A 13,843-nucleotide genomic window follows, 5' to 3' on the forward strand; every position below is an offset into this window, starting at 1 on the left:
CTTAGACATTATGGAGGCACACTGATCCTGCAATTTATTTAGTAAAAAATGGTTATCAAGCACCTATGTTGTGACAGGCACTATTCTAGGTGCTGGAGGCAGAGCAGTAGCCCAAACAGATCCAAACCTCTGCCCTCCTGGAGTGTACAGCAAGTTGACAACAGAATTAACTGACCAAATATACGCTAGATGCCAATAAGGGCTATGGAGGGAAATCCAGCAGAGAATGCGAGAGGGCAGGCTGCTGCCAGTTTACAGCATTCAGAGAAAATGTCCCTGAGAAGGGGACATTTGAGTCAAGAGCTGAAAAAGGTGAGAAAATGAGTCACTCAGATGGACCAAGACACTGAGAAGAATTTGGAAATAGGAAAAATGGGGTCCACAGCCGTCACAGCTGCAATCCTGTTGAGAGTGCACACAGGCTCCCAGGTGAGCACAACCTCAGGGCAACGCCATTCACATTTTGCTATCTCATACGCTGGAAGAAACATTTGTCTACTTTTTTTCCTCGCAGTCTTGGTGATCAGATTCTTGGATGCATAATATTTGTTTAAATCAACGGAATTCACTGAGCCCAGCTCCTACTGAGAATTGTTTCTCCTTGTGCCACAGCAGCAGAGAAGCCTGCAGAGTGACCGTCAAGAGCCTTCTGCTGTGGCTGTTGTATTTCCTCAGGATAAATTCCCACAAGGAGGAGGATAGGGTCAAAGGTGCCGAGGGTTTCTGCAGCCTTGACTGCATAATGCAGTGCTGGGGACAATATCCATTTTTAGATCGAAGACACAGTCTGTTAAAAATTCGGTTCCTATCATCTATCATACCTAATAGATAACTCCTGGCAATGCCCTATCAGTTTCGCCAGGGCCTTGTCCCAAAGATAAACACTGGCAGCCAGAAGGAGCTAGACCAGGTAGGGAGATCCCCCTGGGCAGCACAGGCCCATGTGCAAGGTGAGGGTTGCACTCACGTGAGCTCGGGGTAGACGTTCTCCAAGTACCAGCGGAAGGACTTGCAGTCCATCTTCTTCCTCTGCTCGATCCGAGTGGCCACACTGTGCGGGAAACAAGGAATCAGGCAAGGTCCCTGTGTGGGGAGGAGGCCTAGGAAGGATGGCAGAGGTCCCTTCCAGGCCCCTGAGGTTGGTCCCCTCTTCCTGCCTACTAAGGCGTCAAGGGCGAAAGCCATGGAAACCTGCCCAGTCCAGTCGTGGCCACTTGCCTCCTGTCATCCCCTGACCTGGAAGGTCTCCTGCGTCTCCCTCTTTCCTATCTCAAATCCTGCTTGGAGAGCACCTTTCTGAACAAGCCCAGCTCACAGGTGACCACACTTTGCCCCAGGGTACTCACTCCTGAGACCTCAGTTAGCACACCTCAAACTGGTCCTTATTTTTGCAGAGACTTTGTGAACTAAAAGCTGTCCTCTCCTGCTTTTCAGTTGAGGAGAAACTCTCAATGACAAGAAGAGCAGACTTTCTACATCTTTCAGGAGTCAGAACCATCTGGTGGGTCCCTGAAACACCTCGGTTCAGCTTCCTCACCTGCCTCAGTCACACCGACCACAATGGCCACCGCTGAGGACCCTCAGTGCCACCTAGCCCAGCCTCAGTTTCTTCTACAGTAAACTGGGGACATGATTATTCACCTTGGGAGGTTTTTGTGATAAGAAAATGAATTTAAAGGGACATGAAGCCCAGGATCGTCCTCAGTAGATGATAGTTTCCCATTAAAAAAATACATAGTGACATAACTCTTTTTAAATGATAGATATAAATAAATAGAGAGAAGATGATTCATCCATGATTGATCATTAACAATGTTTTCAAACTTCTCTGACCACAACTTTAAGGAGGAGATAAATATACATCTTACATCGTGATGTAGTGTACCCCGAGTACACCCACAGGCACACACGCAGGTGTGCACACACACACAACAGAAATGAGTTTTATAAAACAATACTTACCCTTAATTGCAATCAACTCTGATTTTCTATTCTGGTCTCTACTAATCTAATCTGTGGTGCTTTTCTCTTTCTCTCTTTTTTAATGCTGGTCACGACTCCCCAAATTGATTTTGCAACCCATCTGCATTTTGAAAATGCTTCACTCGACTGTAGTCATAACAGTCCACGACAGGAAAACAGACTGACAGATCACAATCTGAACGGGGGAGGAGTCAAACCTGAAATGCCTTCCACAGACATGCCCTCCCTAAGAGGCCCCTCTTCCTGCCCGCAGCTCAGCCCGTGGATGGCACTGCCTTCACAGCAAGCCTTTTCTCACTGTCCCCAGCCCACCCCATGAGACGCATGCTCTTCAAGGACTAGGGTCTTATCCCTGCATCGTGTACCCTCCCTGAGCCTAGAGGAGCCCAATCAGGGCCCGGTTGCCAGGGAGATCATGAGTGGCTCCCTGGCTGCACACCACTTCCTGTTGCAGGGGCCATGTTCACATGGGTGGAGGGGGACAAGTGGCAGGGAGGCTTGTTGGAGGGGCCCACCTGCCAAAGGCTTTCCCGATGGCCGAGGGCCGGGCCTCGTAGTAGTACTGCTTGTATTCATCCATCCACACCTCTGCTGTGCGCTTGGTGTTCCTAAAAGAGGAAAGAGCAAGTTCATCAGAGAGACAACAGGGGAGGGTTAGGATCAAGATGAGCTCTATATGATTTTTTTTTTGTTTGTTGTTGTTGTTAATTAAAAACATATTTGCTGGGCGCAGTAGCATACGCCTGTAATTCCGGCAGCCCGGGAGGTTGAAGCAGGAAGATCATGAGTTCAAAGCCAGCCTCAGTAAAAGCGAGGAACTAAGCAACTCAGTGAGACCCTGTCTCTCAATAAAATACAAAATAGGGCTGGGGATGTGGCTCAGTGGTCCAGTGGCCCTGAGTTCAATCCCCAGTACCAAAAACAAAAACAAAAACAAAACAAAACTAAAAAACACGTATTAAAGAAAAAAGTTGAGCTCCGTGAGTACAGTCTCATTGGAGAACAATCTGTCGATATCCATCAGCTTTGACAAGGAAGACTGGGTTAGTATGTGCTGACATGGAAGGATGTTATGACACAGTGTTGGGTAGCAGAGAAGCCACTGAAGGATCACATGGCATACCCTATCCACACAGACACAAATGTAACTGTGGTGGGTGTGTCTCTCTATATACATAAATCGTCTATGTAAAAATGTATTTAAAGATCTGAAATGACAGACCAGCAATCTATTAATGTAGTTAGTTCTTGTTAAGGGTCTGGAATGAGAGACTAAGTACTAGTAATGGTAGCTATTTCCAAATAGACAATCAGTATGCAGGGAGAAAGAATGGGTAAAGAGGATTTTTGCTTTTTTCTCTGTAATAACATAAAAAAATAAATATATAATATCAGTGTACATAGTATGCATATTGGTACTACTTGAGTTTTTACAGTAAACATGCATGACTTTTATGATTATAAAAACAATAAAAATGGGGTAGGGGAAGCCAAACAAAACTCTAGGTCACTAATTTTGCTAGACTTGGGTAGTTGTTTCTCTAAGCCCTGCATAAATAAGCATGGCTTTAGAAGGTGGAGATTCATCCTTAGGAGGGGGGATGCTCATGACTTCCCCACCATCCCCTGGCCACCCCTATCAGGACAGTGGGTCTTAGGGTGAGCTTCTAGGACTTTGCCCCCTCTCCTAAGACCAAGTGCACCCCGTGGCTGGGGACATGGAAGGACAGATGCTTGAATGAGTTACAATCTGGGATACTGGCATCCAAAACCATGTGTACCTGGGGTTCAGTGAATGGAGGGCAGTAGTTATTTGGTCATTTGGCCAGTTTTCCAAGACAGTCATGGACAAAAGGAGTTAAGACCATAGAAAACTGGTGGTAACACTCCCAGCTTCAACCTGGAATCCCAGAATGGCAGACCTGGGAAGGGCAAATGGGAAAACTGAGGGCAGAGAAGGAGGGTGGCAGCCCAAAGCCACCTGGTGAGTAACCATCAGGGTGGGTCTGGAGCTGTGGTGTCCTGCTGGCACTCCAGGGCTCTTTCTGCTGTCACCTACCTGATGTAGGTGAGGGCATTGCCCTCAGGGAAGTTGTAGGGGTGCCGCTTCCTGAAGACGTGGCCCACCCGGCTGCAGGGGACGATCTCCAAACTCCCACCGCACATCCACACCCTGAAGGAGAGCTCTGCAGGAGACGGCAGCCATGAGGAGGCAAGACGAGAGGCACTGGGTGAGGGTGAGAGGGGCTGGCTGTCTCACTGTCTTGCTTGCTTTTGGTGGGTGAGGATGGAACCCAGGGCCTTGCGCAAATAGGCAAGCGCTCTCCCACAGAGCTGCACCCCAGCCCTCCTTCTCTTTGTTGTATCCCTGGAGGTACCTGCTAGGGTTGAGCTCATGGGCCTGATTAAAGGGGTGTCCCCTTCCTTGCACATGCTTACCCATGCACGTACACAAATGCCCTATGGCTGAGCCCCGGGGAGCAGTGGGAACGGTTTTAAAGGGACACCGAGACCATGAGTGGAGGGGAAACTGCACCAAACATTTCCCGCCTGGATCCAGAGGCTCTGGCCAGACACAAGCTGAGGAAGAACTCATCTGCTTATTGGCCAGCTCTGGGCACCTGTGAGCCCGGAAAGCCAACCGCCAACCAAACCGCAGGCTGCTCCTTGGCATTTCTCTGGTTGGTGCCAGTCCTGCCTCCAGCCCCAGATGGTCTCGTACCCAGGCCCTCTTGAGACTCACTTCCTTCTGAGGGTGGTGGTGAAGCCCAAAGAGCTTTGCAGAAAACTTTGCAACATCAGGAGATACAAGAAGTTGCCACTGTGCTTCCCATAAGGGATGTCACGGTCTGGCCTCTTTGTTCTCCATTGCCAATCCCCTTTTATAGCAAGGACCCTCCTGGGCAGCTCACCGAGCCTCTCAATCTGTTCTTTCTTTTTCATTTTAATTATTTTAGTCATAGATGGACACAATGCCTTTATTTTATACATTCATTTATTTATTTATTTAATATATTTATTTATATGTGGTGCTGAGGATTGAACCCAGTGCCTCACACGTGCTAGGCAAGCACTCCACCACTGAGCCACAACCCCAGCCCCTCTCAATCTCCTGAATTCCTCCTTTCCTTCATATTAACCCTAGAGTGAGACAGCATGTGGCACTAAAACACCTTTTTTCCTGCCCCAGAAAGTCCATAATTAAATAAAAAATAAAAAGGCTGGTCCTCTCAGGAGTTCTAGCCTTGATCCCTCTTCCCACTCCCTAGTTGGGCCTAAGGAGTCTTGTGGACCCTGGATGGTGGCTGTCACCTGGCACACCTGGATGGGGGCCCTCCCAGTGATGAGCAGAGTGGGAATGGAGGAAGCAGCACTAACGCCCCCTTCTGTCCAAACTGTGCGCATCAGGCATCATTCAGATGTGGCCTGGGGCCAGGATGGCCATTTGGCTTACCTGGATCCATACAAGGTGGGTCATGTTAACGGGCTTCCCTAGAAACTGAGGTTATAGAACTAGGGACAGAACTGGGGGACAGAGGACCTATACTTTGGTTCCATTTCTGCCAGACCAACTTTGTTATATAGTTAAGTTACTTCATCCTGCTCAGCCCATGCCACCCAAACTATTGTTAATTACTGCTACTATTATCAACAGTGGCAATGACGAGAGAAGTAACCACCTTCCATTTACTGAGAGCATTTACCTCGTACCATGCTCTCGACATTCAAAATCTAATTCTTACTGCAGTCATGTAAAGTCAGATTATTATCATTCATACCATTTTGGGGTGATTTTTTATTTATTTGTTTTTTTAATAATTATTTTTAGTTGTCGACGGATCTTCTTTATTTATTTGTTTATATGCAGGGCTGAGAACTGAACCCAGTGCCTCACACATGCTAGGCAAGCACTCTACCACTCAGCCACAACCCCAGCCTTATTCGTTTGTTTTTGAGTTGGGGTCTTTCTATGTTGCAGGCTGATCTTGAACTCCTGAGCTCAAGCCATCCTCCCGTTTCAGCAGCCTGAGTTATCTGGGACTACAGGTATTGACCACTGCACCCAGCTATGTATTATTTTGTTTTGTTTTGTTTTGTTTTGAGATAGGGTCTTACTTAGTTGCCAAGGCTGGCCTCCCTAGTAGCTGGGATTATAGGTGTGCGCCACCACAATTGGCTTAACTATATGTTTTTAAAATAAGGACCGTGAAGGTCAAAGATGTTAAATGACCTCTCCAAAGTCATCCAACTACTCACTTACAGAATTGCAACACAAAATTCACACTTTTAGGATCAGATTCTTTAGTTCATTAGGCAACTTTTTATTAAAAACCTATTACATGTCTTATACTATTCTAGATTCCCTTATACTCTAGTAGGGGAAGACAGAAATTCAGTAAAATAAGTGAACAAGAAAGTGCATAGGACAAGTAGCATATCAGATGTTGGCCATGGGGAAGAGTTAAGCAAGGTAGAAGCTAAGGAAGGGTAGTGGGTTGGGGGGCTATATTTTTTTAAATTAGGTGGATCAGGGAACTTCTCACTGAAAGGGAGACATCTGGGACAAGACCCAAAACAGGAGAGCAAGTGAGTCATGTGACTTTACTGGAAATGTCAGAAGTCCTGGGCACCCCAGGAGCCAAATAAACACTAGATTTGACATTAAAGACGGATGGGCTTGTTTTCCCTCAACTGTTAGGGAAAGAACTTTTGAGGCAGAGGGACCAGCAAGGGGTATACCCAGAAGTAAGAGCTGTGAGTTGCAGGGGCAGCCGTGCAGAGTAGGAGGCCCCGAGAAGAGGGAGATGAGGTGGAGCTCATGGGGTGTGGTTTAGGGGAAAGGCTGATGGTGCAGGGCCTGGTCTCTCTGAGTGACATGGAGCCCTTGCAGGGTTTGAGCAGAGGAGGAACACAATCCAGCTGTTTTAAAAGGATTCCTGGGCCAGGCACGGTGATGTACGCCTGCAATCCCAGCGACTCAGGAGGCTGAGGCAGGAGGATCAGAAGTTCAAAGCCAGCCTCAGCAAAAGCAAGGCCCTAAATAACTCAGAGAGACCCTGTCTCTAAATAAAATACAAAGCAGGGCTGGGGATATGGCTCAGTGGCCAAGTGCCCCTGAGTTCAATCCCTGGTACCCCCAAAATAAATTAATAAAATAAAAGGATTCGTAAGTCTGGGGGTGCGACTCAATGTAGAATGCTTGCCTAGTATGCACAAGTTCCTGGGGTCAATCCTTAGTACCACCAATAATTATAATAATAATAATAAGTAATTAAATAAAAGTAAAATTATCCCTAAGAAGAATCCCAAAGTTTTCATATCTGCCATCCCCACTCAAGGTGGCCTCTGGACTCCTGAGTTTGAATGTCCCAGGGGACATAGGAACACGTCTTAGTTTGGGCATCTTCCTTCCTTCAACAGAGGAATGAAATGAAAGGCTCCGACCCACCAGAGACACAAGTCTCACACCTCAAAACTAGTCCCACAGCCGACTGGCTGGGCACTGCAGCTCACCTAGACATTTCTTTGAATGCACAGACGTTTCTTTGAATTTCTTGTAAGAAACAAACCCTCGGCAGAACCACTCAACAGTGTTCCTTTCAAGTTCCCCAAACTCGGAGCCCTCGCCTCAGGCAGAGTCTGGAGTTGGCTATTTGATCATTCACTTGTCTCTGTCAGTCCCCCGTGAAAGAAAGAAAGAATGGAAGGAAGAAAGAATGGGAGGGAGACAGGCAGGCTGGCCTCTGGATGCAGAGAGGCTGTTTCTTTTCCAGTTTTCTGAGTCTTTTTGGAAAACCGGCTTTGTCCACATTGCCTTCAGGCTGAGTCCCAGGACACAGAGGAGGTCACTGGGGTTCAAAACACATGAAAGGGGGTCAGGATGGAAGAGTCACTGCACCCCAGCTGTCAGAATTTACTCTTCCAAATGCCTGCCTGGCAGCGTTTTCCAGTAGTAAGTTACAAAGTGGAAAAAACCGACAACCATTTCCACCAGGGTGGTTTGAGCAGGACTGTTTACAGCCCACTGTTCCTGGGTTTCCCAGGCAGGGAGAAGAGCCCTGCTCCTAACCTCTCAGAGACACTTTGACTTTGATAGCTCTTCCCTGACACAGTGGCTCTGCTAGGAGAGCTGCATACGCCTGTCAGACATGCCATTTCCTGACTGAAACGCAGTGTCACCTGTTTTCCCACCTGTCAAATGGGTGGGACACCTCCAGTCCTTCTCGTGGGTCCAGAAACCAGGTCAGGATGAAAAAGGAGACAGTAAGAAAGGACCGTGAGGGTAGGAACGGCCTTGCTTTTGGAGACCTGCCAGGTGGCTCTGCCCTTCTCCACCTGTGTGGGCTGCCCACTGGGCTTCCTTTAGGAGATGGCAGAGGGGTGAGGAGGGTTTATCCCATTTCCTCCCCTGGGTACCACACCCATGAGGGTGCTCCCTCTCCATCTTTTCTGCCTATCCATGGTTACAGCTCTCTGCAGTCATGGCACCACCCAGAACTACACTGACCCAGTCTGTGTAACATGGCTGCACTATAAATAGGTCCTTTCCTAAAAACCCATGTAGGGGCGCCATCTGGACCCTGCCTGGACTTACTCTATCTGACCTCCATTTCATTGCACCCTGGGGAAGGGGGGCCCTTTCCTTCCCATTTTGCAAACAAAGAAACTGAGGTTCAAAAAGTTGACTAACTAATGGAGGACACGCAGCCCACACAGGCTGGAGTTGGAGTCTGGGCTCCCACAGGTGACCGGTGACCACTCCAGGGTGCTCTGCAGCCCCAACACCCAGCTGAGAAGCCAGCGTTGAGGGGGCAGCAGATCCAGCTCCCTACTGTCTCCTTCCCTGCTGCTTCTGGGAGGACTAGGCAGCTTCCTGATCCTTCTGGGTCTCAAGGGGTTCCTACCCAAGAATACACAGCATTATGGCCTCCAGCACTGTGGTCTGCATTTCAATTCCTCCTCCGTTTATTATCATTGCAATCTCTGCAGGGCACAAGGCTTGGGGGGACTTTCCCTGGCCTAGGGTCAAAGAGCAGGTAGGAGGGCCATCATCACATGTAACCACCCATGGGCCGCACACCTCCCAAGCCCTTCTGGTAGGGAAGCAGCTGTGGTCTGCGTTCAGTCACTATGTCCCTCCACACATGTAACCATGTGGCCGCAGGCTCTCCTTGAATACCTAAATCTCTTGACTAGCTGTGGATAAATTGCTTTACCTCTCTCTGTCTCAGTTTTTCAATTAGTAAAATGGAGATCATGGTACTTTCCCCAGATCCTGGTGAGAATTAAATTACTTAATATGGGTCAAGTCTTTAGGATGTGCTTGTCAGGGTTATTAATATTGCTGTTGTGTTTATTGTTATTATTTTTCAACTTACCGAAATTCTCTCCCCCCCAGATGTCCATTTGGGCATCATATTTTCCCAAGTGGTTAAACCAAGACTTGTCAATCACAAAGATTCCTCCAGCTATGACAGGTGTCCTGGGGGCAAAGAGAGAGAAGAGGCAATGTGTGAGCTGCAGAAGCCAGGAGCCCTTTAAATAGCCCCAGGACCCAAGGCCACTTGACCCAAGTCCCTGCCTGCAGAGTCACTGTGGCAGGATGTCTGACTGGCTCTCTGGCCCCTCCTCTCAGTCCCTGCAGGGCTCAAGCACCCAGAAGAGAGCTGGCACCAAGACTGTGCACCCTCAGGAGCCCTGGTGACCGGTCTGTCCTCCTAAGTTCCTCCCAGTTCCCAGGCCCCTGGCCCAGGGGGAAAGGGGACTCCTCAGAATTCATGGCAGCCCTGACCTTATGGGTCTGGTGGGGTCTGTCCGGGTCATCTTCTGCTCCAGAGGGATCTGCTCCCACTTGAAATGCAGGCTCCAGTCGAATCCTAAGGGACAGAGTAGGGTGAGGACGGGCTTAGGGTAGAGCCAACCTGCTTATCCCCTCACTCTGCCACCCCCCAGAGTCTCCCTTGATCAGAGCCCAGTGGCAGAGGCCCTTCATGCAGTCACTCCCTCATTCAGAAGGTGACAAGCCCTGCCTTCCTGGGGTTTACAATCTGCTGACCAGACAGACACCACAAAGGTAAATAGATAAGGGTTCTGTACACCAGTCGGGGTGAAAAGTACTTTAAAAAATAAATAAATAAAGGCCAAGCACCATGGAGCACACCTCTAATCCCAGCGACTCACGAGGCTGAGGCAGGATCACAAGTTCAAGTCCAGCCTCAGCAATGTAGTGAGACCCTATAAAAAAATAAATCAAAAGGGCTGGGGATGTGGATCAGTGGTAAAGCATAAAGCACCCCTGGGTTCAATGCCCAGTACCCCAACCCCCAAAACAAAGGTAGCCAGCAAAGGTTCTCTGAGGAGGTGCGTTTTGAATAGGGACCTGAATGAAGGGTGGCTCCATGAAGATGCCCTGGAAGAGGGAATTCCAGCCAGGGCAGCAGCAAGCGCCAGGGCACGGGGTGACTTCCCAAAGGGGAGATGCCTGGCCCCTCGGAACCCCACCAGCCCCAAGATCTAGCTAATGGTTAAGTCCATTATTTGGAGTACTGGCCCCACAGAAGAAATCCACTATGGCCCCCAGCTCTTCTCTAGACCAGTGGTGGTCAGGAACTTTCTGCAGTGGTAGACTTGTTTTGGATCAGCACGAATGTGGTAGCCGGGACCTCATATGGCTGTTGAGCACTTGAAATGTGGCTGCTACAACTGATAAACTGAATCATCAGTTTAAGTCTTAGTTTATTTTAATTAATTTAAACTTTAACAACTAAATGGGGCTATTATCTATTATACGGGACAGCATAGTGCCAGTCTAGACCAGAGTGTTCCAAAAGAAATATACTGCAAGCCACAAACATAATTTAAAATGTTCTAGGAATCATATCAAAATATAAGAACATATGAAGTTGATTTGAATAAAATAGTCATAATGCAATAAATCCAAAATAATATCATTGCAGCCTATAAAAAATAAAAAATACTAATGACATATTTTACATTCTTTCATACTATGTCTTGGAAACTCCAACTGCCGCAGTCTGCTTTTTTTTTTTTTTTTTTTTTGCTTATAGCACATCTCAGTTCCAACTCATCAGTTTTTAAAATGAGCCACTTTTCAAGAGCTCAATAGCCAAATGTGGCTGACAGCCACTGTATCACACAGCCAGGCCTTGGCCAGCTCTGGGGTGTACGTGTCAGGGATACACACAAGGCTTAGGGCTCCCCCTCCCTTACCCTAGAGACAGCTGTCCCTTGGTGGCCTTCTGCCAGGACCTGTGGCCATGGTCTCTGGGCTGGCAGCATTTGGAAAGAATGTGCCAGTGCTTGGGGAGGGGAGATGAGTGACTAGCCCGGCTCTGTCACTGATTGTTCCAGAAACTTGCAACTGCCAGCTCAGGCCCTTTGCCCTTGCACCCAGGGCTCCATCCAAACCCTCCTGATTTTATCTTTGCAAGGAAGGGTTGGGGTGGTGCAAGACTCTGGCACGGCTGGGAAGAGCTCCAACCTAGGCCTCTTCTGCCCTCACCTGCCTCTTTTCAGACCTCGAGCCCCTTCCCTGGGAGCAGGACCTACCTCCACGAAGATCAGCAGATGCTGCCAGGTAGGCAAAATTATCCAGACTGATGACATCAATGATGGGACTCACTACACGGGTGTGGTCCTAGGAAGGGGTGTGAGATGGTGTGAGATCCTCTGCAAAAAGGAAAAAAAAAAAAAAAAAAGGCCCAGGCCCCTGCTCTGGGAAGAAGGTCTCCTTGGACGTGGGGTAGTCAGCCCAGGCCCATCTCAGAACCCTGACAGGCTCCTAGGAGCTGTGTGCATCTTCACACCCGGCTCCTAGAAGGTCCCTCCTGGGTCCCTAGGGCACAATGCTCCCCAGTATCTTCCTGTCCCATCATTTCAAGAATGCTGGGATCTCGCCTCCCTGAGTGCTACCAGCTGAAGGATTTCTTCCTCTTTTAAGCTGCTGTCACCATCAGTGTGAGACAGTGTCCCAACTCCTGGGACAGTGACTCAGGTGCTGTGTGAGCTGGCCCTCCTGTTAGGACTTTTGTTGACTGCCACTTACCGCGGGACATGTTCGGGTGAGTCTTCCCAGCTGGACCGCCAGCAACTTGAGGGCAGGGGTCCTAGGATCTCCAGGTAAGTGGGGACAGGTGCCACTTCTCTCAGGCTACATCTACTACAAGGCTGGCCACTCCCTGCATCCCACCCCCCAGAACCCAAGTCCAACTGCAAAACATGCGTGAGTACTGTGGGCTTTGCTATTTTGTGGGAGGGGCGGATTACGTCGTAAACCTCAGGCAAAGCTCTCAACACTTTCTCTTAAACCACATTCGAAACTTAGTCACACTTTATAGCCCCCTTTGTGTCTTGCTCTCCAGGGGGGCCACAAAGCAGCACCTCTTTTTCCCCCTCTTCTCTTCACTTACTCTGCTTTCACCCTCAAATCGCTCTTGTCCCTAACTTGTGCTCCAGCCCCACACCTCAGTTCCCACGCCCTCAGGATAATGAAAACCTAGGGAGGGGGCTGATCAGGGGGGATTGTCCCATGGCCTGTCTGTGCTCAGGGGTGAAAAGTGCTGTAAAAAGAAAATAAAGACCAGGCTCTGTGGAGCACGCCTGTCATCCCAGCGACTCAGGAGGCTGAGACAGGAGGATTGCAAGTTCAAGATCAGCCTCAGCAATTTAGTGAGACCCTGTTTCAACATTTAAAAACTAAATCAGCCTCACTGCTTCCGACTCATAGACATCTCTGTGCAGAGACAGAATTCACATGCTATAATCTCACAGTTTGAAAGCGTCCAGTTTAGTGGTCTTCAGTATGTCCAACCATCACCACTGGCTAGTTCCAGCATATTTCATCACCCCAACAGGGAACGTTAATCTACTTTTTATTTCTATGAATGAGCTTATTCTGGACATTTCCTATAAATGGAACATATAATATTTGGGCTCTTGTGACGAGCTTTCACTTCACACAAGGTTTTCAAAGTTCATTCATGTTGTACCACACAGATGCACTTCATGTGTTTTTCTGGCTGGATTATAGTCTATCACAGAAACACCACATTTTATGTATCCAGTCATCAGATGATAGGGTTCTCTACCTTTTGGCCATTCTGAAGACTGTCACTCTGAACACTTGTGTGTAAGTTTTTATGTAGATGTAGTTTTTGTTTCCATGTGGAACCGCTAGGAATTCTATTTAAATTTGGGGGGAACTGCTGGACTGTTTTCTAAAGTGGCTGCATTATTATACCTTCCTGCCAACAATATCTGAGGGCTCCCGTTTATCCAGCTCCTTGCCTGTACTTGCTAGCGTCCCTCTTTTTGATTATAGCCATCCTAGTAGCTATGAAGTGGGATCTCGTTATGGCTTAGACTTGTATTTCCTGAATGACTAATAAAGTCGAACATCTTTTCATGGGCTCATTGTGTATCTTCCTTGAAGAAATGTCTATTCAAATCCTTTGCCCATTTTTAAAAAATTGGGCTATTTGTCCTCTTCTAGTTGAGTTGTAACTGCCTTATCCTTCTTCGCCATCTGTCCAAATCCCCCCACTCTGGAGAACAGCAAGCGCATGGAAGGAGCCCCCACCCTCCCCTCCCGTTGAGAGCTCAGCCTCTCCTGCCTCCTTCCAGGGCTTCCCAACCTGACCACGAGCTCCCCCTCTCTCAGGAGAAGAGTAACACCATTCACAGCGGGACCTTCCTCGCTCACCCAGGCTTCTATCCAATGTGGTCCTCGCGACAGCCCATGGGACAAACATGACAGTCACCCCTGCTTTCAGATGAGAAAGCCCAATGCTGTGAAGTCTCTCAGAGGGGAACCAGATCTATGAGGCTTTGCACAATGCCT

The 13,843-nt window shown here is 48.4% G+C and overlaps 1 protein-coding gene across 1 annotated transcript in view; it reads right to left on the reverse strand.

Annotated features, from left to right (window-relative positions):
• The window catches only part of Galnt16 (polypeptide N-acetylgalactosaminyltransferase 16), an 85,726-nt gene that overhangs the window by 11,695 nt on the left and 60,188 nt on the right, over positions 1-13,843 (reverse strand). Inside the window, exons 8-13 of the mRNA XM_076848307.2 lie at positions 11,554-11,641; positions 9,776-9,860; positions 9,363-9,466; positions 4,043-4,169; positions 2,499-2,591; positions 968-1,051 (exon numbers count right to left, since the gene is read on the reverse strand). Of these exons, the coding sequence (XP_076704422.1) occupies positions 968-1,051; positions 2,499-2,591; positions 4,043-4,169; positions 9,363-9,466; positions 9,776-9,860; positions 11,554-11,641 (581 nt within the window). The remainder of the gene's footprint in view (positions 1-967; positions 1,052-2,498; positions 2,592-4,042; positions 4,170-9,362; positions 9,467-9,775; positions 9,861-11,553; positions 11,642-13,843) is intronic.

The sequence above is a fragment of the Callospermophilus lateralis genome, chromosome 3 (assembly GCF_048772815.1).
Source record: "Callospermophilus lateralis isolate mCalLat2 chromosome 3, mCalLat2.hap1, whole genome shotgun sequence".
Lineage (NCBI taxonomy): Eukaryota > Metazoa > Chordata > Mammalia > Rodentia > Sciuridae > Callospermophilus > Callospermophilus lateralis.